The following is a 27,327-nucleotide window of genomic DNA, read 5'->3' on the forward strand; positions in this document are numbered from 1 at the left end:
AAGTTTACAATGCATAACTAACTCATAAGACCACATAAGAATACACACACTTAGACATAGGTTCATGTACCAACCAATTATCCAAACCCAAGAGCACACACTCCAACTCCCTTGAATTGAAGCTCACAAATACAATCTCCAAAGCTCTGCCAATAAATAGGAACACATTATCAACAACCACTAAAATGGCTCTAACTCCAAGATGATGAATCCAAACATCATGTACACTTAAGGAAAGGTTCCCCAATGTGCCTCAAATAGATCCCCAACCACGCAAATCATAACTTCACAAACTCGAGCATTAAGCCCCTGCATATAGGATTGTTGACTTCCCTAGGATGCTCCTACATTAGAAGATCAATAAAAAACCAAAAGGGGAGAAGATATATGTAGGAACATATTAAACCATACTAGATTTTATCAATAACGTTATATGTACACGTGAAGACTATATATGTTGAGGATATTCAAAAAATTATATTCTGGTGATTATGTTTAGGTTGATGGTTTTTCACCATACATTGCCATCAATGGTAGAGGGGGATTGTTATGAATTGAGGCCTTTGTTGGCACTTGGACGAGTTGTTGAGATGTTGTATTGATGACTAGTTTTTTCATTGATGATAACATATGCATGTATGGTCATGATAGGCACAAACTCTATATATCATACATTGATTACCAGTACAACAAGGTTAGTTGGAGACAATATTATGTATGCAATCTTACATGTGTGCAATATAATGAGTATAAATATCAGATTTATGCTATCTATGATTTATGTGGATGTTTGGTTAAAATACAGTTTATTTGGTAAAGACTGGTAGAAGATCAGTATATAGGAAATAGTAGTGAATATAATTGTCGACATTTTTCTTATATCTTATTCATGAACATGAATTAACCGTGGTGAGGTTAGAAGTTGATAGAAGACTTGTTCATGCACATGTGTTCATAATTGGGAAGTGTGGATTATACTAGAAAGGTAGCTAAAAATTAGTGTGTGGTATATTTTATTGGCAACCGACTATGTTAAGGAAACAACTAATTCTTTATTGAAAAATGTAATATCTCTATTGTAACATGTGAGAACCTTATTGTAATAATTGTAATAATTCTTATGAAGGTGTGTATTCTTGGGCATGGACCGATGTAATTAAATGCACATTGGGGAAGCTCTAAGATGTCGACCTAATTAATCATTTGTAAAGGGTATAAAGGAAAGATGTTTTCCTTGGTTAGATATATGGAGGTATGATATATGCATGAATATGATGCAAGCTTTTACGCTAGACAATTAGAGCAGAGAAGAGATGAGTTGGTTGATTAGAGTAAACTTCAAAGGAACTATTTTGGCAAGTAAGTTGCAGACCAGTCAGATCATGCTATTGGATATGTTATCCTAAAAGTTTTATCTTTCACATTTGTTGGAGCATTTAAGTATTGTTCATCTATTTATTTCCTATCAACCTTAACAAGGTTGGAACCTTCTAAAAGGGGTTCAAAGAGCTTCTAATAGGGATCTATCCTATAATAGGGTCAATTGTACTAAATGCATTATATTTGACTCCTTATAAGGTCACATAATTTCACAAGAAACTTATATATATTAGTACATTATCTTGTGGGCACCATCTCCAATAGGGTTTTCCCTCTAATGAAGGTTTTCCCTAGTCAACAAATCATTATATTATGGTGTATGGTTTCTTATTATTGTGCCCCATTCCTATAACTGTTGTAGATCAGATTTATAAGTTTGGATTTAATTATATTTGGCTACAACTGATTCACGTGTGGTATATTATTTTATTACGGAAAGGTTGCTAAAGATTAGCATGCGGAATATTTTATTTCAACCGACCGTGTTAAGGAAACATATAATTCTTTATTGAAAAAAAAAAATCTCTATTGTTACATGTCAGAATCTTGTTGTAATGATGCTTATGGAGGTGTGTATACCTTGGCATGGACCTATGTAATTAAATGCTTATTGGGGAAGCTCTAACACACTAACCTAATTAATCATTTGTAAAGGGTATAAAGGAAAGATGTTTTCCTAGGTTAGATGTATGAATGATATGATGTATGTACAAATATGATGTGGATTTTATGTTGGATGATCAAAGTAGAGAAGAGATGATGTTGGTTGATTAAAGTAGACTTCAAAGGAACTATTTTGGCAAGTAAGTTGCATACTAGTCAGTTCATACTATTGGATATGTTATCCTTAAAGTTTTATCTTTCACATTTGTTGGAGCATTTAGGTAGTGAGTGTATTTATTTCCTATAAACCTTTAAGAGAGTTGGAACCTTCTGACAAGGGTTCAAAGGTCTCCTAATAGGGATATATAATCTAACATGGAAAATTGTACTAAATGCATAATATTTGACTCCTAATATGATCACATCCTTTCACGAGAAACTTATATATATTAGTACATTATCTTGTGGACACCATCTCCACCAAGGTTTTTCCTTTGATCAAGGGTCTCCCTAGTTAATGAATCAATGTGTTATGGTGTATGGTTTCTTATTATTTTGAATCATTTCTTTAATTGTTGGAGACTAGGTCTATAAGTTTGGATTTAATTATATTTGGCCACAATTGATTCACTCCCTCCCCCAATTGTGTGTGGACTTTACTTCTTAACATGAGATTCTTAGACTAAGTTTGTGAAGCCAATGTTGGCTAATCATTTTCATAGAGAAAAAGACTATCAATGATCCTTTGAATGTCAAAGCTCTACCATTGGTCGAGGCAAAGATTACATTAGGGATGGAAATCAAGAATGGTGTGGCATCATACGAGTCTCGGTATGAGAGACCAAAAAATGTCAAAAATGAGCGAGATACTTCAAAGGATCATGAGGATTTGCTTGGTAAATATGAACGACATTATTTATATCATAGTAGAGAAACCCAAGTTTATTGAAGATTTTTATAGTGATGGATCCAAAAGGTTTAAGGAGGAAGCACACAGGGTCATAATAGATTTCAACAGATATGGCCACCAGTGTCCACAGATGATTTGAGATCTTAGAGTTTGTTAGATGACAAATAATTTACAAATTACTTGAGGGCAAGCAATCTTTGGGTTGAAAGGATTTTAATGTCCCCAAATTAATAAAGAGTGAATTAATTAGGTTGTCCCAAAATTTAAATAATATTATAGAGGACTTTTTTTAATTAGTTAACATAGTTATAAAATAAAAAGAGGTTATATTTTTCTAGAAACTTCTTGGAGGCCTATATAAGCGCTGGTTAGCTTTGTAGGTAAGAATCATGGAGTTATATTTTCTTGTGTATTTTCTATTCCAATTGGAATTGAGTTCTTGTTTGTAGTTTTAGAGGTGCAAGACCCTCCCTAGTTTGTAATTGCAATTTTGGTAGTTAGCAATCACCCTAGTCTACTATTGGAGACATCCCTTCACATATTTTACTTTGTACTTCATTGTCAAATTTGTGAAATCAAATATATTATTTAAAATTCAAATTATTCTATTGGCGTGGACTCATAAGTGTTATATTTCTTGTGTGTTGGTTCATTAGCCAAAGGTGTGTTGTCTAGTACAATAGAAGTGTTTTGTATGACTAAGGTGTGTAGTTAGGACATCACATGTAAAGGTTGAACAAATTCTCCAAAACAAAAACTAAAATAAGATTTCATCTGAAGTTATCTAAAAGGATTCACACATAAGCACAACTAATTTAGATTAGTAACAAAAGTTAGATGCAAATAATTTAAAATAATGTATAAAAAATATAAACAGAAAATAGATGTACTCAACTAGATAATTCACAATTAATAAAAAGTGTAATAATATGAATATTGTCAAAGACATTCACAAATCCAAATTATATATTAGACATATAACAATATATAAATTGCAATTAAGAACCAACTCAAAAAATAGAACACAAAAAGGAAGAAGTGCAAAGCATAAAATACCATACAACTACCCTTAATTTTTTAAAATAATAATAATAATAATATACATATAAATAAAAATAAAATAAAAACTAAACAAATAAACCTACAAAACAAAAAAGCTAAGGGTCCATTTGGTTCCTGGAAGATGACAGGAATTGGCTTTTTCAAAACCTGGATTTGAAAATTTGTGCGTTTTTTTCAAAATTTGCAAAATGGAATTAGCATACGAGACTTCCAATTTTGCCTCAAAACCATATTTTCCAACTTCCTAAAAAAAGTAGGAATTGAAAATCAAAACGTGGTTTTATTTTTTACGGAGTGTAAAAACAATAGATTGGACTACTTTTTGAAATTTGCTTTCAACTCCAAGCTTATGCATAAAAATGTGTCTTCACACACATCTTCCGAGTGAAACAAACGGTTTCAGTAAAATATCAAAAATCGGAATAAAGATATACAAAACCTTGATTTGGCTAAACCAAGGTTTGTAAAAATCCATGTTTTTTAAAATCCATGAACCAAACGGACCCTAAGGGTTTGTTTGGTTCCTAGAAGATGATAGGATTTGGCTTTTTGCTTTTCCAAAATCCAGATTTGAAATTTTTTGTGTTTGTTTTAAAATTGGCAAAATAGAATTAGCATACCAAACTTCCAATTTTGCCTCAAAATCAAGTTTTCCAATTTTCTACTAGCAAGTAGGAATTGAAAATCAAAACCTGTTTATATTTTTTAAGGAGTGTTGGACTACTTTTTGAAATATCCCTTCAAAATGTGTATTTACACTTCGAGTCAAACAGACACTTTAAGTAAAATCTCCAAAATTGAAATGAAGATTTGCAAAATCTTGATTTGGCTAAACCAAGACTTGTACAAATCCCCATTTTTTAAATTCCAGAAACTCAACGGACGGTAAAATGAAAATAAAATTACGGCCTGAAGTAGACGTGAAGTAGACCGAGCTTTGAATGGTGCGGAGGTACCCCTGATTAAAAATAAAAGAATCCAGTCAATTATAACTTATATTAATTTAAATGTGTAAGATTTTGCAGTCTTTTTCGAATCTTTGATCAACACATAAAGAGGGGTTAAAAAAAAACCCCTACCTGCCAATGAGAGGACAGTGGTATTAGCAGCTGTTGAAGCAAGAAACTTACAGCTGACACCAACGAAGAAGCAGCAAACAACATGAAATGCAATTCTTAACTATGCTTTTTTCAAATTCGAAATTTTTTTCTCACTACTTCACAACTACAGCTTTGATTCTGTACTCGGTTTCGTCTTTGCTATCCTCTGCGGTATGTTCTACATTTTACTCAGTCATTGCATTGTTATTCTATAAGTTTCAATGGAGTTTCTAGCTTGTTCTGACTATGATGTTAGAGCTTGTTTAATTTCCTACCGCGGCTTCTCTTCCAGGTTGCCCGTAATGCATCTTTCCACTATAATTCTCAAATTATTTATTTACTTGGGATTTTTTCTTACAGAGAAATACAGAGTGCAAGTAGGCATTTTTTTTCTATTTCAATTGCAATTTATGGACCTAGAAAGATATATACCAGCAGCTTTTCAGCTCTGCTACTCTCTGCCTGATGCAAATAAAGAGTGCTAGGATATGTAATGAAATGCGCTTGAGACATTTTAATTTAAATTACTATATTTCAAGAAAATACTGCCTAGGAAGAGGCCTGGTGCAATTTTACCAGGGATGCATAGTCCCCATCTCTTTTGGCTAGCAAATCATCATGTTTTCCTTCTTCTGCAATCACTCCATTCTTCACCACTGCTATGACATCTGCATCTTTAATTGTTGAAAGACGGTGTGCAATAACTATAGTAGATCTGTTTACCATTACACGGTCCAATGCATCTTGTACTATTCGTTCTGATTCGGCATCTAGGGCACTTGTGGCTTCATCCAAAAGAAGTATTCTGGGATCTTTGAGTATTGCCCTTGCGATTGCAATGCGTTGCTTTTGACCCCCGGATAATTGTATCCCTCTTTCGCCAACGGTTGTTTCATATCCCTGGGGAAGGGCTGAGATGAATTTGTGAGCATTTGAAGCCTCAGTAGCTGCTATAATTTGTTCATCACTAACGGTGCCCTCCTTTGCATAAGCAATATTAGCACGGATAGTATCATTGAACAAAACGGGCTCTTGGCTCACCAAACCCATCTGTTCTCTTAACCATTTAAGTTGAAGTTGTTGAATTTCAATTCCATCTAGCAATATTCGGCCTGAATCGGGATCATAGAATCGTTCCAAAAGTGCAACGACTGTTGATTTACCACTTCCGCTCTCTCCCACAAGAGCAACAGTCTACCCAAATCAAAACAAAAAGATAATTCCATCAGTAAGTGAAAAGGGATTTGTCTGGTACCCTAATTGATAACCTTAGAATGCATCCATCATTCTCAAATAGTGAGCTACTTTATGTTTTTTGTAATGAAACAATTAGAGTAGAATTAAACAGAGTTACCTTTCCAGAATGGACAAATAAACATAAATCATGGAAAATCTGCACATCTGGACGGGTTGAATATTTAAAGCTAACGTGCTGAAACTCAATTTCGCCCTTCACATTGTCTAACGTAGTCCCTGAGACATCACTTGCATCAATCTTCGATGAACGATCGAGAATTTTGAACACTGAATGGACAGAGACTTTGACTTTTGCGAAGTCAGGGACAAAGCATATTGATTGAGAAACTCCCGTGGCGGCCAGTGAAAGAGCCAAATACACCTGACACAAATATTCTGTGCTTAATAATTGAATACAGAACTAGATTATAGTAAAACAAATTCAAAATGTGATGTCCCTTTTTTTTGACGAATTAATTATAAAGTTATCAATTAAAAAATATATATTACAAGGTAACTTTATAAATTAAATAAAAAAAATCTTCTAGAGGTTGCTGGAAGAAGTGGAGAAAAATTAAAAAGGGAGGCCGACCTATCAAGAAAAAAGAATAAATGGACATTGAGGGCTCATTGACTATCATCGAGATTTATTATTTCTTTTTGCTGATGTGCGTTGTGGAGCCTAGGGTTTCTGCAAGTAGTCACAATTGGCCATTGAGAACAAAAACTCTCAATTGGTACGCAATTTTGAGGGTGTGAAAGATCACCTAAATCATTGCAACTGTGGGAAAGATATTTCAGTCCTTTCACTTGTGCTTAATTGCTAGTTTGGAGTTTCCAGTGGAGTTGCACTTTCACCATATCATCTTCAACATTCAATCTCCACCATTTGATCAATCCAGGTTCTTCATTTCAATCTGTAGTTGCAACAAGTTGTCAATTGTATACAGCCAGTTAGGCTTTCTCTGTAATGTGCTATGTCATAATGTTTTGGTGCTGAAATTTGCCATATCATTTGTAAAAACATTTGGTTTTCATTGAATGAATAAATTGGCACTATTATTTCTTTTATTTCAGCAATATATTTTAGTAGTGTATTAAATTTAGGATTTTTTTTAGTGGCCTATTGGTACGGGTGATTACAATGGTATCAGAGTGGTTTCCTGCCAGCTTAATAGGGTTACCCAGCCACCATTTAATTTAGTTTACAAAAGAACCAACATAACTGAGAATATGGTTGAGAGACATTCTCAAAGCCCATTCAGAAGTGTGCGAGATGATGAGACTTTATAGCAACAGGAAAGACTTCTACAGTCAATAGAGGCAAGTACACAAGCAATGATGGTTATGATGCAACATTTGATTGGGGAAAATAGGAGGAATAATCATAATAATGACCAGGATGACAGGAGCATAGCAGGATCACAACATAGGACACGGTCTGGAACAGCTGACAGACCCACACGTCCTACATTCAGAGAAGAAAGTCCGGCACACACACCTGATGCTATGATAACAGATATTGTAGATGAACTCCGACAAGCGAGGAATGAGTGGGATTCATTACCAGAATATGTATAGGATGGATGGACATTTGACAGGTACCTGAACTATAGAGCTGCCAGGCAGAAGCAAGTAGATAAACACAGTGAGTTGCAATAGGTCACCAACAAGTTGGTATTACCCACATTTGATGGCAGTGGAAAAATGACTGCTCGTGCTTGGATTCATAAGGTGGATACTTTCCTATCTTTGAAGACGATGACAAAATTTGAAGCACTCAAGTATGCCACTTTACACTTAGATGGGGCAGCACATGATTGGTGGACACATGGCATGATCACATTGCAACACAATCAGGTAACCACTTATCAGGAGTTTGTGGATAGATTGATAGAAATGTTTGATAAAAAAAATCCTGAAGTTTATTTCCGGGAGTTAGCCCAGTTGAGACAGTCAGGAGGCTTAGAACAATTTATCAATGACTTCCAAAAGCTTGCAGTGATGGTGCCTGACATTTCAGAAAGGAGGCTAGTCATTTTATTCACAGAGGGATTAACTGAACCACTCAAGGGGTGGGTAAAGGCCTTTGATCCTCCTACATTACAGAAAGCCATGAAGAAAGCCCGCAGTATGGAACTTGCAGCTCTAGCAAACCGGTTTAGTTCAAAGAGTTCTTCATCATTTAGAGATAACAAAGGGGAATTCAGCAAGGGTAAAGAGAAGGTTAGTGACTCAAAAGACAAGCTAGCTGCACCTTGGGATAAGGAAATACTTAATGACTTGCGTAGGAAGAAGCTATGCTTCTTTTGCAAAGGTCCCTATGAATGTGGTCATGATTGTCTTATGAAGCCTAAGGGGAAGGCTAACCGAGTGATGTGGGCTTATTATGAAGGTTCAGATTCAGACATCTCAGAGCACCATGATGAGGATCCTGATAAGGCAGAGGGTGAACAAGAGGTAGATAGTGCTGAGAAAAAAGAGGCTCCAGAGATACATTTATAGGAAGCACGTCTGTCTAGTATTCAAAGAGAGGGATCTTTCAAATTTCGGGGAGTCTTGGCAGGACAAAAGATTATTACTCTGTTGGGTACAAGTGCCACGCATAATTTCATTGATGCATGATTTGTGGAGAGGCGTAGACTCATTATTGAGGAGTTCGAGGGATTGAGAGTTAAGGTAGCTGATGGATATACTCTTCATTGTGATAGGATGGTGCAAGATCTACCTTTGCGCCTGAACAACTATGAGTTTAAGGCAGACTATCATGTGGTCAACATGGGTGACATGGACATAGTACTTGGGATTCAATGGCTACATTCTTTGAAGGAGGTTACCTTGAGATTGGAGGATATGGAGATACGATTCGTGGTGGATGGCAGGACTCATGTGCTGAAGGCTATCCGTAATGGTGATGTCAGGACTATCTCATTTAGGCGGTTTGAGAGATTAGCCAAACATAATAATATAGAGTGGGCAGCAATATGCGCTTTGATGCCTACCCAGGAGGGGCAACATAAGACTGAATATCATCCAGATATTCAGAAATTGAGAATCAAGTATGGGAAGGTATTCAGTGAGATTCCACCAGGCAGGCCACCAGACAGAGGTATTGAGCACATTATCGAGTTGGAGGAAGGTGCTAAGCCTATCATGATCACACCATACCGGCACCCAAAACGACTCAAAGATGAGATCGAGAGGACCATCAACGAGTTGCTAGCAATGGGACACATCAGACCAAGTAAGTCACCCTTTGCATCTTCTGTTGTTTTGGTAAAAAAGAAGGATGGTACTCTACGAATGTGTATTGATTACAGGGTGTTGAATAAGAGAACTATAAAGAATAAGTATCCCATCCCACGCATCGATGAGCTAATAGACGAATTGCATGGGGCTTGTTATTTCATAAAGATTGATTTGAGATCAGGCTATCACTAGATCAGAGTTCGAGAACAAGATATTGAAAAAACTGCTTTTAGATGTCATTACAGGCATTTCGAGTTTGTAGTCATGCCTTTTGGTTTGACTAATGCACCTGCCACTTTTCAGTCCACTATGAACAAGGTCTTCCACCATCAGTTGAGGAAATTTGTGCTAGTGTTCTTTGATGATATTTTGATCTATAGCAGGACATGGCAGGAACATTTAGAGCACTTGGAGACAGTATTAAGCATTTTACGAGCGAGTCCTTGTATGCCAAGGAGTCCAAATGTGATTTGGGGATGACAGAATTGTTGTATCTTGGACACATCATTAGTGCGGAAGGAGTGCGAATGGATCCTGAAAAGATCCGTGCTATTGTTGATTGGCCACCACCAGAGAACCTTACACAGTTAAGAGGGTTCCTTGGTCTATGTGGATTCTATCGCAGGTTTGTTAGTGGCTATTCACGACATGCAACCCCCATGACAGATTTGTTGAAGAAAGGGGCATTTGTGTGGACTCGGGAGGCACAGGAGTGTTTTATGCGGTTCAAGGAAATAATGATTACATGCCCAGTATTAGCATTACCTGATTTTACAAAGCCATTTGAGTTTCAATGTGATGCTTCTGGAGAGGGAGTTGGTGCTGTACTCATGCAGGACAAGCATCCTATAGCTTATGAGAGTAGGAAACTCAGAGAGGCTGAGAGATCATTCAACATATATGATAAGGAGATGTTGGCCATCATGCATGCCTTGGCCAAATTCAGACAGTATCTTGTGGGCAGCAAATTTTGTATTAAAACTGATCATAATAGTTTGAAGCACTTTTTGGGATAGTGGGACCTGAATGATCGTCAACAGAAGTGGGTGAGTAAGTTACAGGCATATGATTTTGATATCACATATGTTAAGGGGACACAGAATATTGTTGCAGATGCTTTATCCTGTAGGCCACACCTCACTTTTATGATTCAGATATCAGAGGATTGGCGACACTTGATTGTAGCAGAATATGCCAAAGACACGTGGGCCTCTGCTATAGTGGAGGGGACAACAATCGACACTAGATACACTCTCATAGATGATTTGATCATTTACAAGAACAGGATTTACTTAGTCCCAGGATCGAAAGTGAAGCAGTTGATTTTGAGAGCATTCTATAATTCACCTACAGGAGGCCATCCTGGGTATTTCAAGACTTACAGGTTAGTACGAGAACGGTTCACTTGGAAGGGACTTAAGGATGATGTTTTGCAGTATGTGCGTGAGTGTCATGTTTGCCAGCAGAACAAACAAGAGCACAATTATCCAGTAGGGCTCCTACAGCCACTTCCTATTCCTGACAGGAAGTGGGAGTGCATCTCTATGGATTTTATTACGGGCTTGCCCAGGGCCCAAGGGCGTGATTGTATCTATGTGGTGGTAGATAGGCTAACAAAATATGCCCACTTCTTCCCTATCGCTACTACATACTCAGCAACTTAGGTGGCAGAGGTCTTCTTGAGGGAGATTTTTAGATTACACGGTTTGCCTCGAAGCATTGTGAGTGACAGGGACAGCCGCTTCATGAGTCACTTTTGGCAGGAGATATTTCGGTTGTGTGGCACTGAGCTTACACCTAGTACTAGTTATCACCCACAGACTGATGGTCAAACAGAGATTGTAAACAAATGGGTGGAAGGGTATTTGAGAAATTATGTGGCAGATCAACAACGAGCTTGGGTCAGATGGATATATCTCTATGAGTATTGTTACAACACTACATATCATATGACTATACAAATGACACCCTTCATGGCACTTTACGGTTATGAGGCACCTAGTTTTTTAAATTTGTTGTTGGGAGACAGTCGAGTACCCCGTACAGGTGAACTATTATAGGAAAGTAAGGATATAGTTGCTACTCTCAGAGACAACATTGCTAGAGCTCAGAACCAGCAAAAACAGTATGCAGACAAGAAGAGGACTGAGCGTAGTTTTGAGGTAAATGATATGGTTTACCTCATGTTGCAGCCATATAAGTAGTCCACTCTCAAGAAGGTGGTACAGAGAAACTCAAGCCACGCTATTATGGACCATTCAAGATCATCAAATGAGTTGGTGAGGTGTCTTATGAGTTGGAGCTTCCCACAGATAGTAGAGTGAACAATGTGTTTCATGTATCACGCCTCAAAAAGGCGTTGGGTTAGAATGTGATGCCTTCTGCAGTTTCACCTCCCTTGGATGATGAGGGGAAATTGATCTTAGTGCCAGAATCCATTCTGGATAGTAGAGAGAAGCAGCTTCGCAGGAGAGTAATCAGAGAGCATCTAGTTAAGTGGAAAGATTTACCTATTGAAGATGCTACTTGGGAGGGAGAAGTGATTTTGTAGCATCCAGCATTAAGATTGCTTGAGGCCAAGCAATTTTAGGAGGGGCGGACCTGTAATGTCCCATTTTTTTGGAGGAATTAATTATAAAGTTATCAATTAAAAAATATATATTACAAGGTAACTTTATAAATTAAATAAAAAAAAATCTTCTAGAGGTTGTTGGAAGAAGCGGAGAAAAATTAAAAAGGGAGGCCGACCTATCAAGAAAAAAGAATAAATAGGCATTGAGGGCTCATTGCCTATCATCGAGATTTATTATTTCTTTTTGCTGATGTGCGTTGTAGAGCCTAGGGTTTCTGCAAGTAGTCACAATTGGCCATTGAGAACGAAAACTTTCAATTGGTGCGCAATTTTGAGGGTGTGAAAGATCACTTGAATTATTGCAACTGTGGGAAGGATATTTTAGTCCTTTCACTTGTGCTTAATTGCTGGTTTGGAGTTTCTAGTGGAGTTGCACTTTCACCATATCATCTTCAACATTCAGTCTCCACCATTTGATCAATCCAGGTTCTTCATTTCAATCTGTAGTTGCAACAAGTTCTCAATTGTAGACAGCCAGTTAGGGTTTCTCTATAATGTGCTATGTCATAATGTTTTGGTGCTGAAATTTGCCATATCATTTGTAAAAACATTTGGTTTTCATTGAATGAATACATTGGCACTATTATTTCTTTTATTTCAGTAATATATTTTAGCAGTGTATTAAATTTAAGGTTTTTTTTAGTGGCCTATCGGTACGGGTCATTACACAAAATGTCAAATGTGTTTCTTTAAAAATGCATGTTTAGATTATTGGAAGCTCTTTATCTCAAAAATTTCATCAGGTAAAGCAAACAACTTACTACATATTTTTTTTAAGCCAGTATATCTAGAACTTGCGGAAGTGCATACTAACAACCACTATGTTTTCATCCGTAAAAAATGCAAAACAGTAAACTTACTAACAGTTCATTCTTACCTTGAAAACTTTATCAGAAGTCTTTCCATCTTTAACCAAAAGAGCCCCTACCCAGAAGTTGAGTGAATATTGGCAGAACATAAAAAAATTGGACAATCCATAACCAATTCCGGCTATAATTCCCTGCTTGACTCCACTTTTCAAGGGAGTGGCACATTTTTCATTGTACAAATTAATAACCTTATCTTCTGCACAGAAGGAGGCAACAGTCTGAATGCTTCCAACAGCATCATTTGCAACTTGACTGGCTTCTTCATAGACCACCTGAAGCATGCCCACTTGAATGCATTAGTTATATTGCTATCAAAAGTAAATATCTAAACATATATGCATGCATGTCTCCAATGTAGATCACCCAAGTTATTCTCCCATCACAGAATCAGAAAGATATTGCACATTTCATCAATAAAACTATATTTATTAACATTATCAGATTTCCACAATCCATTTGAAAGTAAATTCTTTTCTGGATGCTTAAAAAACTTACACAATCAAATCCAGAAAAGATTTTTCTTTTACATATATATTCTTTATGGTAACAATCTTGGTTTCTCATTGGGATACAAGAATCTCAATCGGAATATTTTGCCTTGGTAATTTAGTTTGCTTTTATTTGCCTGTGAGCATAAAAGGAAAAAGAAAGAGACTGAATAAAAAATGGTATAATGATAAGATACTTGATTGTATATAGGATGAAAACAGGAATTACTTCATCTGTATCAAAGTGTGTTCAGATATTTGAACACAGAGATAAGGAGCCTTACTTGTCATGTCATTTGTAGAGGTTATAATTGATGTGCTTAAGAAATCTTGTCGTAGAGTTACAAAGAGTAGTGAGAGAGATGAAGTCATCATAGGTGTTGTGGGAATTACAAAGAGATTTTTGATGTGAAGATTTTAATTGAGCATCTTAAGTGAGGGATTAAAAATAATTTTAGGTGTAAAGATTCTACAAAAATAAATGGTCATGGTGAAGAATCTACAAGAATGTACCATAGCACAAATTAAGGAGAGTGATACAAAGGATGCAAGCCTTTGTAAAGTGGGATCTCTTGGATGTTTCAGAAGGATTGTATAAGAATCGTTTGCTTCCATGTTGCACTCGGAGGCTATTTGGCCTGACTTGGTACTAACATCATTTTTGAAGATTTCATTTAAATATCTTATGTGCCACCTAGAAATCTTTGATTACAATAAGGTCTTGTTTGGGTTCTTTCCCAAATTTTTGTGGTTTCCTTGGCTTCCCAAATACTATAGATCTTTAATCAGAAATTTCATACTTGATCTTAAATATATAAACAATGTTTCAAATATAACTTTAGATCTTTAGAATCAGTTGTAGCGTATTCTCAAACAAATGATAAGAGTGCAGAAGTCTTATCTAGTTGCTTCAGGAGGACATAACAGTACTACAAATTTATAATAGAGTTTGAATTTTCTTTTATCGTCTGAATTTCATAATTTTTTTTGGTGAATTCAAGTGATATTTTTCTATTTCAGTATTTTTCAACTACAATCTTGCAATGTAATAAAATCATCATATTGCAGATATGTTTCTCGTGCACATTTATTCTTAGTATGGTCTCTGTCAACCTCTTCTCAAGATGAATGTAAAGGACATTGGACATTTTCTCTAACAGTAGTAATGGATGCATCATGGTTATACTACATTGACACTGCATACCGAATGTGTAAATGGAATTCAATCAGACAGTTTCAAATTGAAACCCAAACCCTAAACCCTTAAACACTACAGAATTTTCATTAAAAAACGTGAAAAGGATCCATGTTTTTCAAAATAAAATGTGGATATCATTGATCAAAGTCATGTGAAATGCCGGACTACTGGGCACCAGTTAAGTGCAATTACTTGTGTATTATTGCTATGTTATGTGGAATTACAAAGTTAATGATTCTAATGAAGGAAACACAAAGCATTTTACGTGCCGCTGGACTCAAAACAAAAATAATGTGGATGAAATTAGAAGAACCTACTATCCTACATAGAAAAATGCAAGTTCTAAAAAGAGTTCAAACCTTAGAAGAGGGGGGGGCGGGGGGGGGGGGGGAAGGGGTGGGTAGTTTGAACGTCTTGCACAAATCTCACATTGGTGACAGTTTTGTTGGTTGTCCACATACTGTAGATCCCTTTTGAGAAACTTCTTCTTCAATATTAAACATAAAAAAAACCATATTCAGATGTTAAATTGAGATTTCAGATCTTTAGATTCAGTTGTAGCTCATTCTCAAAAAATAGGCCACAGCAATCTTAGCAAGTTGTTGCTTATAGAGCATATTGTAGTACAATGAATTTCACTTTTTGCCGGTTACAGTTTTGCCAAGTTGAATTGGTAGTTTTCTACTAAACAGAAGATTTCTGGCCAGTTCTAGAACTTGGTTCATAACAAATTATTCGTGTTTTCGATGCAGTTTTGTATTTTTTTATTATTGTTGGTACATTATTTTCTCATCCTATTCTCAAGATGAGTGCAAAAAGAGTTTACCGAAAAGAAAATATCGAAACAAAACTTCCTCAGCCATACAAGCAATAAAGAAAAATTAGAAGGGAAAAATGAAAACCAAAGAACGAGTTTTATGATCAGGACTCACACCTTTGCATCAGCAGTTAGACCCCTCATAAACTTCATTTGCATGTAGCTTTGAAAACCTAGAATGGGAACTATAGCTATTATTAAAATTGCCAGCTGCCAGTTGGCTGTAAAAGCTATAACAATGCCAGCAGTAATGGTGGCTATGTTTTGAACGATAAGTGATAATGCATCTCCAACCAGGCTACGCACAGTTGCAGCATCTGTTGATAATCTTGCACTTATTGCACCACTGAAAATAGAAACTTGGGAGTTAGTATGATCTTTGATATCTATTCTCTACATATACTGCATGTACAACTGAAAACAGTAAGAGGTTTTTAAAGTCCTCCTCACTCACCTTGAATTTTCATTTTTGTCAAACCACCCAATCTCCTGGTGAACTACTTTAGCAAAAGTCAATGATCGAATACGTTGGATTAGCTTGCCACCAGCAATGGCAAAGCAATATCCCTGTGTAGGTGACACAATGAGGCGCATAATTGCTAACACTACAAACATAAGGGCCCAGAATCTGGCATCTTTCCGAAGCTCATGATGGGGTTCATAGAAGACCTTCATAACTCTCGAAAGCAAGAGACCGAAGAGAGGAAATATTACCCCATTAATGGCTGCTGCTATGGAACCCAGTATGAACACCAGAATCTCTGGCCTATTTAAAGATGCTAGACGTAATATAGGAACATCTTTCCCAGAATCTGACTGATCACGCTGTACATCTTTCTGAGTATTGTACCTCAAGTATCTCATTGGGTTCTTCAATTGACTGCTTTCCTCAATAGCTCCCGTTTCAGGGATAAATACTCCAGTAGGAAAATCATATGAAAATGAATAACGGCTTCCACCAATCTCAGATGATGCACTGCTTATAGACTGTCTAAAAGATAACCTTTGACTGCCGACCCTACCAATAGCCGTGGAATCATCCTGATGTATTTCCAGTTCATCTGAATCCTCAACATTATGTTCTTTTGATTGATGCATTTCTTGCAGACATATTAGCTGGGAGTATGCACCAGAAGGGTTCATGACAAGCTCAGAGTGTGAACCTGAATATCATATTTCTATTGATATTGATAAAATAGCACAAGGAAGAACTATATTATTAAGTCAATGACTAAATCGAATGAGATATGAACACAAAGAGAGTCATTTGTTTAAAGATCCTTCTGAATTCAAGTTAGAAACAAGGAACAATTTTTTACAGATCATCAACTTTTTGCTCTTGAGAAAGAGAAGAAAAGGAAAGATATGTAAAATGACCTTTTTCCACAATGGAACCATGCTGAACAACAGCAATAATGTCAGCATTTCTGACAGTAGTTAGACGATGAGCAACAAGAACTGTGGTTCTATTTACCATAATCCTGTCAAGAGCTTCTTGAACCACTCTTTCAGACTCCGAATCCAGTGCACTTGTAGCTTCGTCAAGAAGAAGAATCCGAGGATCTTTCAGGATAGCCCGTGCAATTGCAATCCTTTGCTTTTGGCCTCCAGATAGTTGGATACCATGCTCTCCTACCATTGTATCAAAACCCTGAAAATACAAGCATCAATTTCAACATGTAAACGCATTATATGCAAGGACTTTTATATCCAAGGTAAGGGACATCCCAATGAACCAAGAACTCTGCATCGAAAATGTTAACAAACATGAGGAGTCATGAGTGAGAACCTGAGGCATCTTGTTTATAAATTTTATTGCATTGGCCAGCTCAGCAGCAGCCTTGAGTTCATCTTGCACAGCTCCCTCATTACCATATAGAAGATTTTCTTTAATGGTAGTGGCAAAAAGGACAGGTTCCTGGCTCACCAGTCCAATTTTCTGCCTTAAACACCTAAGTTGAAATTTCTTGATGTTAATGCCATCTATAAGCACTTCACCAGTTTGTGGGTCATAGAATCTCTCTAGAAGACTTATAATCGTCGACTTTCCACTGCCACTTTCTCCAACTAAAGCTGCAGTGGTGCCCCTGGGTATTTCCAACCCAGAAAATATTTGACCATCTGGTCTAGCAGGATACCTAAATTGTATATCTGTAAGTTCAATATCACCTTGAATATCATCAAGGACTAGCCCAGTTTTGTCATAAATATCAATTATTGGCTTTCTATCAATTGTCTCAAACTTCTTGTACGCTGCAGCTCGTCCAGCTGCAATTGCAGTCAAAGAAGGTGATGTTTGGCCCAGGGATCTGAAATTCAGTTAACAACTGATTTAGTTTTCATTTACAGACATGAATTAACCAAACACATTCAGTTTAATTCCAGATGGCTGGATTTCTTATCTTATACAATAACAAATAAGTTGAGCAGTGGAAACTTGACGTACATGCCTCCCATCATAACTGCAAATATGGCATTGACCACTTGGCCACCGTTATAATTTTCATTTAGAATTAGCCACGATCCATACCAAATAGCCAATGCAAATCCAGCAAACACAATTGACAAGACAAATCCGGAGCCAGAACCAATTGCCAATCCTTGCTGAGCCATAGTCTTGTAAGCAATCTTAAGTGACTTGTCATAGTCTCTTATGGATTTCCTCTCGCCAGTAAAAGACACAACCTAAATTTTACATAAGAGAAAACTGCATGGATAACCCTAAGATATCATGTACATTTATGATCTTTTCACACAACTTGTGCCCTTACTAAGATACAGAAAAACAAACTAGAATTTATGAATCCTAGTGTCCCATATAAGAAAACAAATCTCTTTTTGATCAAAGACACACCGTTCTTATTGAACCAATTGTCTGCTCCACAACATTTGCTGCTTCTGCATAAGCTTGGTGGCCTCGGCTTGACATTTTGGAGATTACCATAGCCGTAGAGCCACCAGCTACAACGAGCAGAGGAATTATGGATAGCATAACCAAGGAAATTTTCCATCCTTTGATGAAAGCTACAATAAAGCCTGATAAGAATGTGGTTATGAACTGTATGAGCTTTCCAACCTGACAAATAAACAAAATATTAAGTGTGAATTGTTCTGTGGACAGTATGCACTAGAATTCCTTATTTAGTTCTAACAAATGATGTATTACAGTGACAACTATGTATCTACATGTTAAAAATATAAATAATCATATTAGTAAATTTTTATATTCAAGAAACAATATGTCTACAAGCCGGTCTTCACAACTCTCCTTTGCTGTTCCCAGAGAATCAACTTGGCTTTAAAAATGTATTTTTGTTGGTAAATAGATTTGTCACAGAAGAATTGCCCAACGGAGTGTGTGTGGCAAACCGTTCACAACACTTGGATAGGCCCTTGGTATGCGGCCTCCCTCTGCGTTTAGAGGGGCAGCTCCCTCGTATGATGTACTTTTTAAAGGATTTTCAAATAAAGATTTAAAACTTCAAAGTTCAAGAGAAAGTCATCCGAGACGAATGCACCACACGCCCTCACGACCTTCTTTGGCAAACAGGATTGATAATAAAGGTGATCAAGGACTACGCTTGGAAGCAACCAGTATTATCAAGAACATTTATTAACATTCATAAACACTCGCATAATACCATGAGAATGTCTACTACAATGCATAACAATTTTGATTTTAAAATAAGAAACTCAAAGTACGTCTCATTTCGTTTCCTTGCACCAAGAAAGCAATAGAGATTTTTCAATTTCAGAGATAAAAAGTGTACATACTTTCCAAAATTTATCCCTCAATCAAAATTTCAGCATAGTGTTCCCTTATTTTTAAAACCAAAAAGTCCCCCCCCCTTTTTACAAAGCCAAAAGGTGTCCTTATATAGACATAGAGGTTAATAACTACCTCTTCGTGGTTAATAACCACCTCCAAAATACGTAATTTTGGAAGGTTAATTAACCTCAAGAAAATTAACTTATACAAGGAAACTTGTAAAAACAAAACTTTAGCTAGAGTTCCTAAAGATATTTGCATATACAATCACTGATTCTTCTAGCTACTAATTCTATCTACTCGGACACAATTGATCTATCTCGGAAAGCCCTATAAGCATCTAGGATGATCATCATTGATTCATAGTTCGGAATGAACACGTTTTCCATCCTGAGTTTGGCTGTGAAGTATCTATCTTGAATTTCTTCTGACTCCTGTTGATAGGCTGAAATGTTACAATCTCCCAGCGTGACTGCAACCAGGCTAAGCTTCATCATAGTTTCAGCATTCGATACACGGTTCTCTATTTCTGAATGAATCTGAACACTGAAGGAATCAAGGAGAAATCGACAATCAACATGCTGAAGATCGCTTACCGGCACCCCACCTGTGATAGTAGAGATTAATTCATCTGTACTCTTTATTTTCAGTTGCTCCAAAGAAGCTATTAGCTTTTCGAACTCAGTGATCCCTTTGCTGATGTTTATCACCTTCCAACCAACACTTTTACTCCAGATACGCATTTGGTTGTCACTTGGATCAGCAATAATTTTCTCAAGAAGTAGGGTGCTCGCATCCAGCTTGGCCATTTCTTTTAATTCATCAGCTACTTTTTGCCAGTTGGATTTATGTTCTTTGCTATTTTCCAGCTCCTCAGAAATTTCCTGTATCTGCGTGATGGCTTTCCCATATATCTCTTTCACTCCAGTTATAAGTTTTGAAGCATCTTCTATCATCCTGTTTATCCAAGCCTCGATCATCATACTATGTGACTTTTGTTGGCCGATTCTTTGAACAACAGTATGATCTAAAATACTATCAAGACCTGTTAGAACCAGCGGAGTGACCACAACTTGGGTATTAGAAGGATTGCTGATTGAATTAATATAAGCTTCCATCATCTGAACTTGTTCTTTGAGTTGCTCTTTGGCTCTTTTCTCTTTATTTGCCCTGCTAATTTAAAGACAATAACGCATTCCTTTGTGCATTCTGCGGTAATATGAAAATCTATCGTGAATGCATTATATGAAGTCACGTTATCAGTGGTGTGCATCAATCAAAGAGTGTGCAGCGATCAAAGGAGAAGTGGAAAACGTTTGTATTCACCCAATGCGATATACGAGAGATCTTTAACAAGATCATTTATCTTGTTTGCGTGGATAAGAATAGAAATCTCTTTGAACAGGTTCGCAGCACTTGGAAAAACGAACTTTGTCTAGGGTAATATATGATAACGGTTATTATGTTATCATGGTCGTAGTTTTCACAGTGAAGGCGAGTTGGTTATGAATTGCCCATTATCCACAACAAATGTCTGCAGCTTCACTTCTTCCAGCTCAGAAAACGTTTTCCATCCTGGAGGAAAGCCGCAGGTTGAGAATCAGTTAATTGGCAAACATGGTATGAGGTGGCACGCATTTGATTGCTTCTTTAAAAAAGTTCTATAGAACGCGGCTCTTCTTCCTCCATAGTTGTGACTGCTAGATCTAATGCTGTTGTCTCTCACTGTCATGATCATCAATCAATCCTTTTCTTTTAATGCACCTGCTAGACAATGTAGTGGTGGTGTGATAATCTCTGAATTCCTGTCAAATATTTGTACTGCATTCATTACAGATAGCTGAAGAGCATTTCTTCCCTTATGATCTATCAATTCTTATACAATCTTTGCTGTATTCTAATATCATTTTCACCATTCCACATTCCCCTCTGCCTCTTTATGGACAAATTTCAAACAAGTTAATAACCACCTTATAGAAGTTAGGAAAAACACGTTTTTAGTAGCTCTCATTAACCTTTGAGAGGTTAATGGTTAGGAAAAACGTGTTTTTGGGTGTTAACATTAACCTTTTCTTTGGAGGTTAAGAAAAACTTATTTTTGAACGCTATCATTAACCTATTGGAGAGGTTAAGAAAAATGCGTTTTGGGTGGCGATCATTAACCTTAATAACTTGAAGCTCAGGAGTCGGATTTCAGCAATTTCAAGTGTGTGCAAAGCTGCTAATGAGCAAGAGACATGGAGGCTTAAAGACTCGCAAAATTCAAAGATAGAATGACCAATTTAAGGCTTAAAACCGGGCAAGTTTTAAGTATTAACCATGGCTCACGAAATTGAAACAAATCTTATAGCCGGGCAACCGCTGGCTCTAACTGGGGACAAGGACTGACAAGGACGAAGCTCAAATCCAGAATGAATAAAGTGGCGCCTTATCCATTGGGCTGCAAAATAGAGTCAATTGAGGGACCAATTTACAAAAGAGAGAACGAACACCAAAAACAGGACAACCTATATACAAAAAGGTGTACAAACACCTTCTACTGGTGATAATGTTTTAGGTGTTGCCCATTATAAGGTAAGGGCAACTGGGTACCGCTCAGGTATGACAAAATAAAAGAGTTCTTTCCGCATACCTCTTTGATCTGGAAAGGGCCTCTCCATAAGGAGTCAAATTTTCCATGTAATCCTTTTGGCTCTCTGCGCTTATCCCAAAGCAAGACAAGATCGCCTTCTTGAGACATCCTCTGCTTAGCCTTTTTATCAAATAACTTCTTGACACGAGATTGATGTTCCTGAATTCTATCTACAACCATCTCTCTTTCTTCTTCCAACTTTGTCAAATACAACATTCGTTTTTCAAGAGCATCTTTGAATTCATGATTCTCAATAGCATTCTGTAATTTCAAGGTGGATAGTTCCAAAGGAAGAGGAAGAGCTGGCTCAGTTCCATACAGGATCTCAAAGGGGGAAAATCCTGTTGCTCTCTTTTTAGTAGTACGATCTGCCCACAGTGCATCGTACAGGTGCTTGTGCCAGGATCTTTGATTAACATCTATCAGTTTTCGCACAATGGTCATAATATTTTTATTGCTTGATTCTGCCTGACCATTTCCTTGTGCAAAATAATCAGAGGAATGAGAGAGAATAATCCCATACTGATAGCAAAATGATGATCTCTCTTGGGAAGAGAAGTTGGTAGCATTGTTAGTAACAATTTTATGCGGGACACCAAACCTAACCAGAATGTTTTGTTTGATAAAATTGCACACCACTTCTGAAGTTGTTTGTTTGACTGGGATCGCTTCCACCCACATGGTAAAATAGTCAGTTGCCATCAAAATGTGAGTGTGTCCAGCAGTGGATGAAGGATGAATAGGACCTATGAAATCCAAACCCCATTGTTGAAAGGGTTCTTCGATTACCACTGGCTTCAAGGGCAGTGCTGCTAATTGGACTTTTCCTTTGAAGTATTGACAAGAATCGCACTTCTTCACCCATTCTTCTGCATCTTTGAACATCCCAGGCCAATAAAAACAATTTCTCAAGATTTTGTAAGCCGTTACTGATGCGGAGTAATGACCTCCACATGCTTCATTATGAAATAACTGAAGCAACTCCTTTCTTTGTTCAGAATGAACACATCTCAGAAAGGTACCGTCTATCCCTTTCTTGTATAAAGCATCACCCCAAAGAATGTGTTTTGCAGATTTCAATTTCAAGGTCCTCTTCTCTTTAGGTGATAAATGAGTAGGGCATTCTCCATATGTCAGAAAGTAGGCAATATTTGAAAACCAATCATCAACATTGCTAATGAATAAAACTAAAGGCCTTTCTTCCTCCGCCTCTTCTTCGCCTTTAGAAGATCCTTCTGCAATTGCCTTACACAAACCTTTTCCGCTGACAAGCTTTGTAGGTTTGATATCGAGATCATATTCTTGTACCTTAGCTATCCAAGAGGCCCTTTTGTTCACACCAATTTCCTGTTGTGTCAGAATAGTTTTCACTGCTGAATCAGGAACAAACACCTTAGAGTGAGAGTTCAAGATGTAAAACCTGAATTGTTTCACTGCTCTAACTAGAGCATAAGCATTCTTCTCGATCAAAGAGTATTTCAATTAATGTTTCTTAAGAGGGATACTCATGAATGCTATTGGGGCCTCGGTATTTCCTTTGTCAGGTTGGGTAAGTATAGCAGATAAAGTGTTCTCGGATGCATAACAATACAAATGAAAATCCTTAGAAAAATCTGGATAAGAAAGGGTAGGGGCATTAGCAATTTCAGTCTTGATTTGTTCAAAAGAAGCCTTACCTTCTTTTGTCCACTTAAAATTAGTATTCCCTTTCATCATATCCACGATTGACTTTTTTATCTCGGAGAAGTCTAGTATGAATCTCCTTATAAAGTTTATCTGCCCAAAGAAAGACCTGACTCCTGGTTTACTCATGGGAAGTGACAACGGTTGGATAGCTTTCACCCGTTCAGGATCTATTCAAATACCCTCTTTGGAGACAATATGCCCCAGTAGTTTACCTTCTGTCACCCCAAATATAGACTTCTTAGGATTCAGTGAGATGCCTTGAGTTTGACATCGATGTAAGATGGCTTCTAGATGATGCACATGATCTCTTCTCTGTTTTGAAAATACTGTAAGATCATCAAGATACATCACAATGATCTTATTCTTGAAATCCTCGAATGAATGATCCATGGCACGTTGAAAGGTGGCCCCAGCATTTATCAAACCAAATGGCATACGATTGTAGGCAAACGTACCCCATGGAGTGGTAAAAGCAATTTTATGTTGATCTTCAGGTGCGACACTGATTTGGTTATAACTGGAGAAGCCATCTAGCATTGACATCAGTTCTGAGCCGGATACCAATTGCAGAATATGATCCATAACAGGGAGCCCATAATTATCCTTAAGTGACGCCTGATTCAAATTGCGAAAGTCTACACATATTCTTATCTCACCATTCTTCTTCCTAACTGGAACAATATTGGCTACCCATGTTGAATGGTGAATGGGATAAATAATCTTTGCTTTAAGCATCTTATCAACCTCATTGAAAATAGCGCCAGCTACCTTGGGATTGAATTGTCTTTGCTTTTGCTGAAAGGGAGTTGAACTAGGTTTGAAGGGAATCTGATGTTTAAATTTCCCATTCATGAATTCCTTAAGGTCTTCATAACCCCAAGCAAAAACATCTTGGTAAGCATTCAACAACTTTGTAAATTCTTCTCTCTCTTGAGATGTCAAATCTTTCCCTATTAGAACCATCTTTGGGTTTTCCTCAGAACTAATATTTACTTTCTCATAACCTGAACAATTAGAAGGCTTAGTGTCTTCAGCTTTTTCTTTCCTTTTGTCTTCTTTATCAAAAAGACTCTCTAGGGTGACTAATCCTCTCAGGATGACATTACCTTCCGATTGAATAACCTCAGGATAATCTTCTAATTTTCCATCATGATTATGCGATCCTTCAAATTTTAGGTCTGAAAATGGAGGCCTTCCCTCGAGAAATGCAATTATTTGCCCATCGTCATCAAAAACTTGCCAGTGTCGATTATTATCAGGCACACTGGGTCTATGAATCATCTCTACTGTGTAAATGTCTTTGTTAAACTCAGGGTGAGGAATAAGTAGAGATGCAGAGACTGCAAGACAATCTGCTTTAGAATTTTGTTCACGAGGGATGGCATATAAAGAAAAAGCATCAAAATGCTCAATCTCATCCCACACTCTATTTCTATATGCTTTTAGTTTGGCATTCTTTGTTTGGTATTGTCTTCGCACTTGGTTTACAATTAATTCTGCATCTCCTGATACCTTGAGTTGCTTGATTCCCTTTTCTTTTGCATACTCGAGACCAAGTAGAAGAGCTTCATATTCTGCGGTATTATTGGTGGTCTCAAAAGCTGACTTATAAGCCTTTGGAAATTTCTCTCCTTTTGGTGATATCAACACTATCCCAGCACCTGAACCATAATAAGAAGAACTTCCGTCAAACTCCATTGACCATAATTCATTGGTTATATCAGGCATGAGAGGCTCAGTTACATCTTCTTCAATGGACGTCATCATGTACGTTCCATGCCCAGTATGAACATATAATATTTCAGCTCTGGGATCATCTGATTTCAACACTGTATATTTAGCTTTGGGTTCAGGGTCGAGCTTAACCTTCTTATTTCCAATCGGGATAAGAGCATGAGACATGTCCATCTTGATTTCACCACCAAGATCTTTGCAAAAACTTCTGCTCAAAAGCATCCCATAACTGGCAGGAATATCAGCAACCAAGATATTTAGTTTTAACTTCTTCTCAGGATGTGCTGCAAGTGCTACTTGAGCATCTTTCAACTGGCCAACTAGTGGGACTTGTTTTGCCTCCATAGAATACACTTTTCCAGAAGGTTTATTCAGAGAAAGACCCAAGGCATGTGCCACCTTTGAAGGCATAACATTGTCAGATGCACCAGAATCAATGATACAATTACTTAACTTGCATCTCGCTATATAAAGAGAAACATAGAAAGGCTCAGGTTTGTCTGACAAAGATGCTGCAACAAAAGATTCTTTCTTAGTCATGGGCCCTTTCAAATTTTCTTCCGCTTCTAGAGAAACTCTTGATTCATGGTTGATAGTGATCTCAGGTGAACGTTTCCCTTTACCAACACATTGGATCAACCTTTCTAATTGATGAGGGTTGGCTTTTAGGTAATCCAATTGAGAAATTTGTACTTTGGTCTTCTTGCAATGATCAATAAAATCAAAAGAGTCTTCCATGATGGGAGGTGTTTTACCCTTATCTGTCTCCTTCGCTTGTGAAGGCTCTTCCAGAGTATGCTTACGAGACAGAATTCTCTTAGCAGTCTCATCAGAAGCTTTTTCCTTTGCTTGTTTACTCCACTTTTCTTCCAATCTCTGTCTCCAACTTGGTGTAGTGGCATTGCAAGAATGATTGTTAATATCTTCAATTTGGTCATCATCAGATTCATATTCTAGGAAATTTATAGAAGAGGTTCCAACAGTAGGTTCAGTTACATCTTCAGGAGCCACATATTCTTCTATCTTCTCCGCAGTCAAATGCATTTGCATGAATCTAGCCATCTCAGGACAGCTTGCACCATCATGATCTGTTGTTAGGTGAAAATCACATATAGCAGCCTGTTTACCAGATCATGAGGGATGTTCGATGGCTAATCTTGGTGTTGATTGGGGTAGCCACTTAGTCTATCTATTTTATTGATATGGCATATAATTCCTCCTTGGAATATCTTGATACAAAGGTGGAGGATTAGAAGGCAACTGCTTTTTGAGTTGTAACAAATCATTAGCCAATTTTTGGTATAAAGGATCAATGGCAGTGACAGGAGCTTGTTGACCTTTTCCCTTTTGTAGATCACGACTCCATTTTCCTGAACTAAGCAAGTCATCTTCCACCTCGATAGCCAAGGTTTGCGCAGCTGCTAGATTAATGGGTCTTGTCCTTCGTATTTGAAAGCTTACATCAGAAGGTTGAGCACTGATGAAGAAAGTCATTTGATTTTCTTCAGTGGTTCTTTTGTTGACAGGAATTCGGTTCACCGTCTGATTAAAACGAGCAATGAATTCTCGCATTGGTTCATGAATTTCCTTCTTCATTGAAGTCAACTGAGAAAGGAGTAAATGTTCATCTTCAACAGTCTTAAATCTCCTCTCGAAAGCTTGAATCAAGGTTACCCATGACGTAATTGATCCAACTGGCAACTGTCCAAACCATTCAGCTGCAGCTTCGGTGAGTGTTTCAACAAAAAGACGAACAGAAACATCTTCATGTTAGATTGCAAGAACACCGCTTGCTGTAAAGAATGCACTTATATGTTGATTAGTAGTGACTTTTCTGTCACCAGAAAACTTGGGAAGGATTTTTCGAGAACCAATGGGCATATCATGTAATTGGTTCCCTAAATCTAGAGGACCAATAGAAGCTCCCCATGGGACTGGCGGCTGCGGTGCTTGATGTGCCAT

General features: G+C 37.2%; 1 protein-coding gene across 1 annotated transcript; it reads right to left on the bottom strand.

Moving 5' to 3' along the window:
- Positions 1–5,544: 5,544 nt before the first annotated feature.
- Positions 5,545–27,327, bottom strand: LOC149580463 (ABC transporter B family member 11-like). The gene is made up of 22 exons (XM_089804632.1): positions 27,237–27,327; positions 26,827–27,128; positions 25,572–25,764; positions 25,185–25,460; positions 24,738–24,983; positions 24,625–24,635; positions 23,844–24,246; positions 23,254–23,318; positions 22,582–22,980; positions 21,946–22,143; positions 21,040–21,118; positions 20,801–20,888; positions 20,369–20,483; positions 18,399–18,620; positions 17,991–18,229; positions 17,334–17,853; positions 16,922–17,195; positions 15,999–16,707; positions 15,662–15,890; positions 13,050–13,313; positions 6,410–6,673; positions 5,545–6,249 (listed from the first exon to the last, which is right to left on the bottom strand). The coding sequence occupies exons 1-22, from the start codon at positions 27,325–27,327 to the stop codon at positions 5,605–5,607; spliced, it is 5,832 nt and encodes a 1,943-aa protein (XP_089660758.1). The 3' UTR covers positions 5,545–5,604.

Source organism: Cupressus sempervirens, chromosome 1 (assembly GCF_028749045.1).
Source record: "Cupressus sempervirens isolate cs-2001-9-10 chromosome 1, ASM2874904v1, whole genome shotgun sequence".
NCBI classification, from domain to species: Eukaryota; Viridiplantae; Streptophyta; class Pinopsida; order Cupressales; family Cupressaceae; genus Cupressus; species Cupressus sempervirens.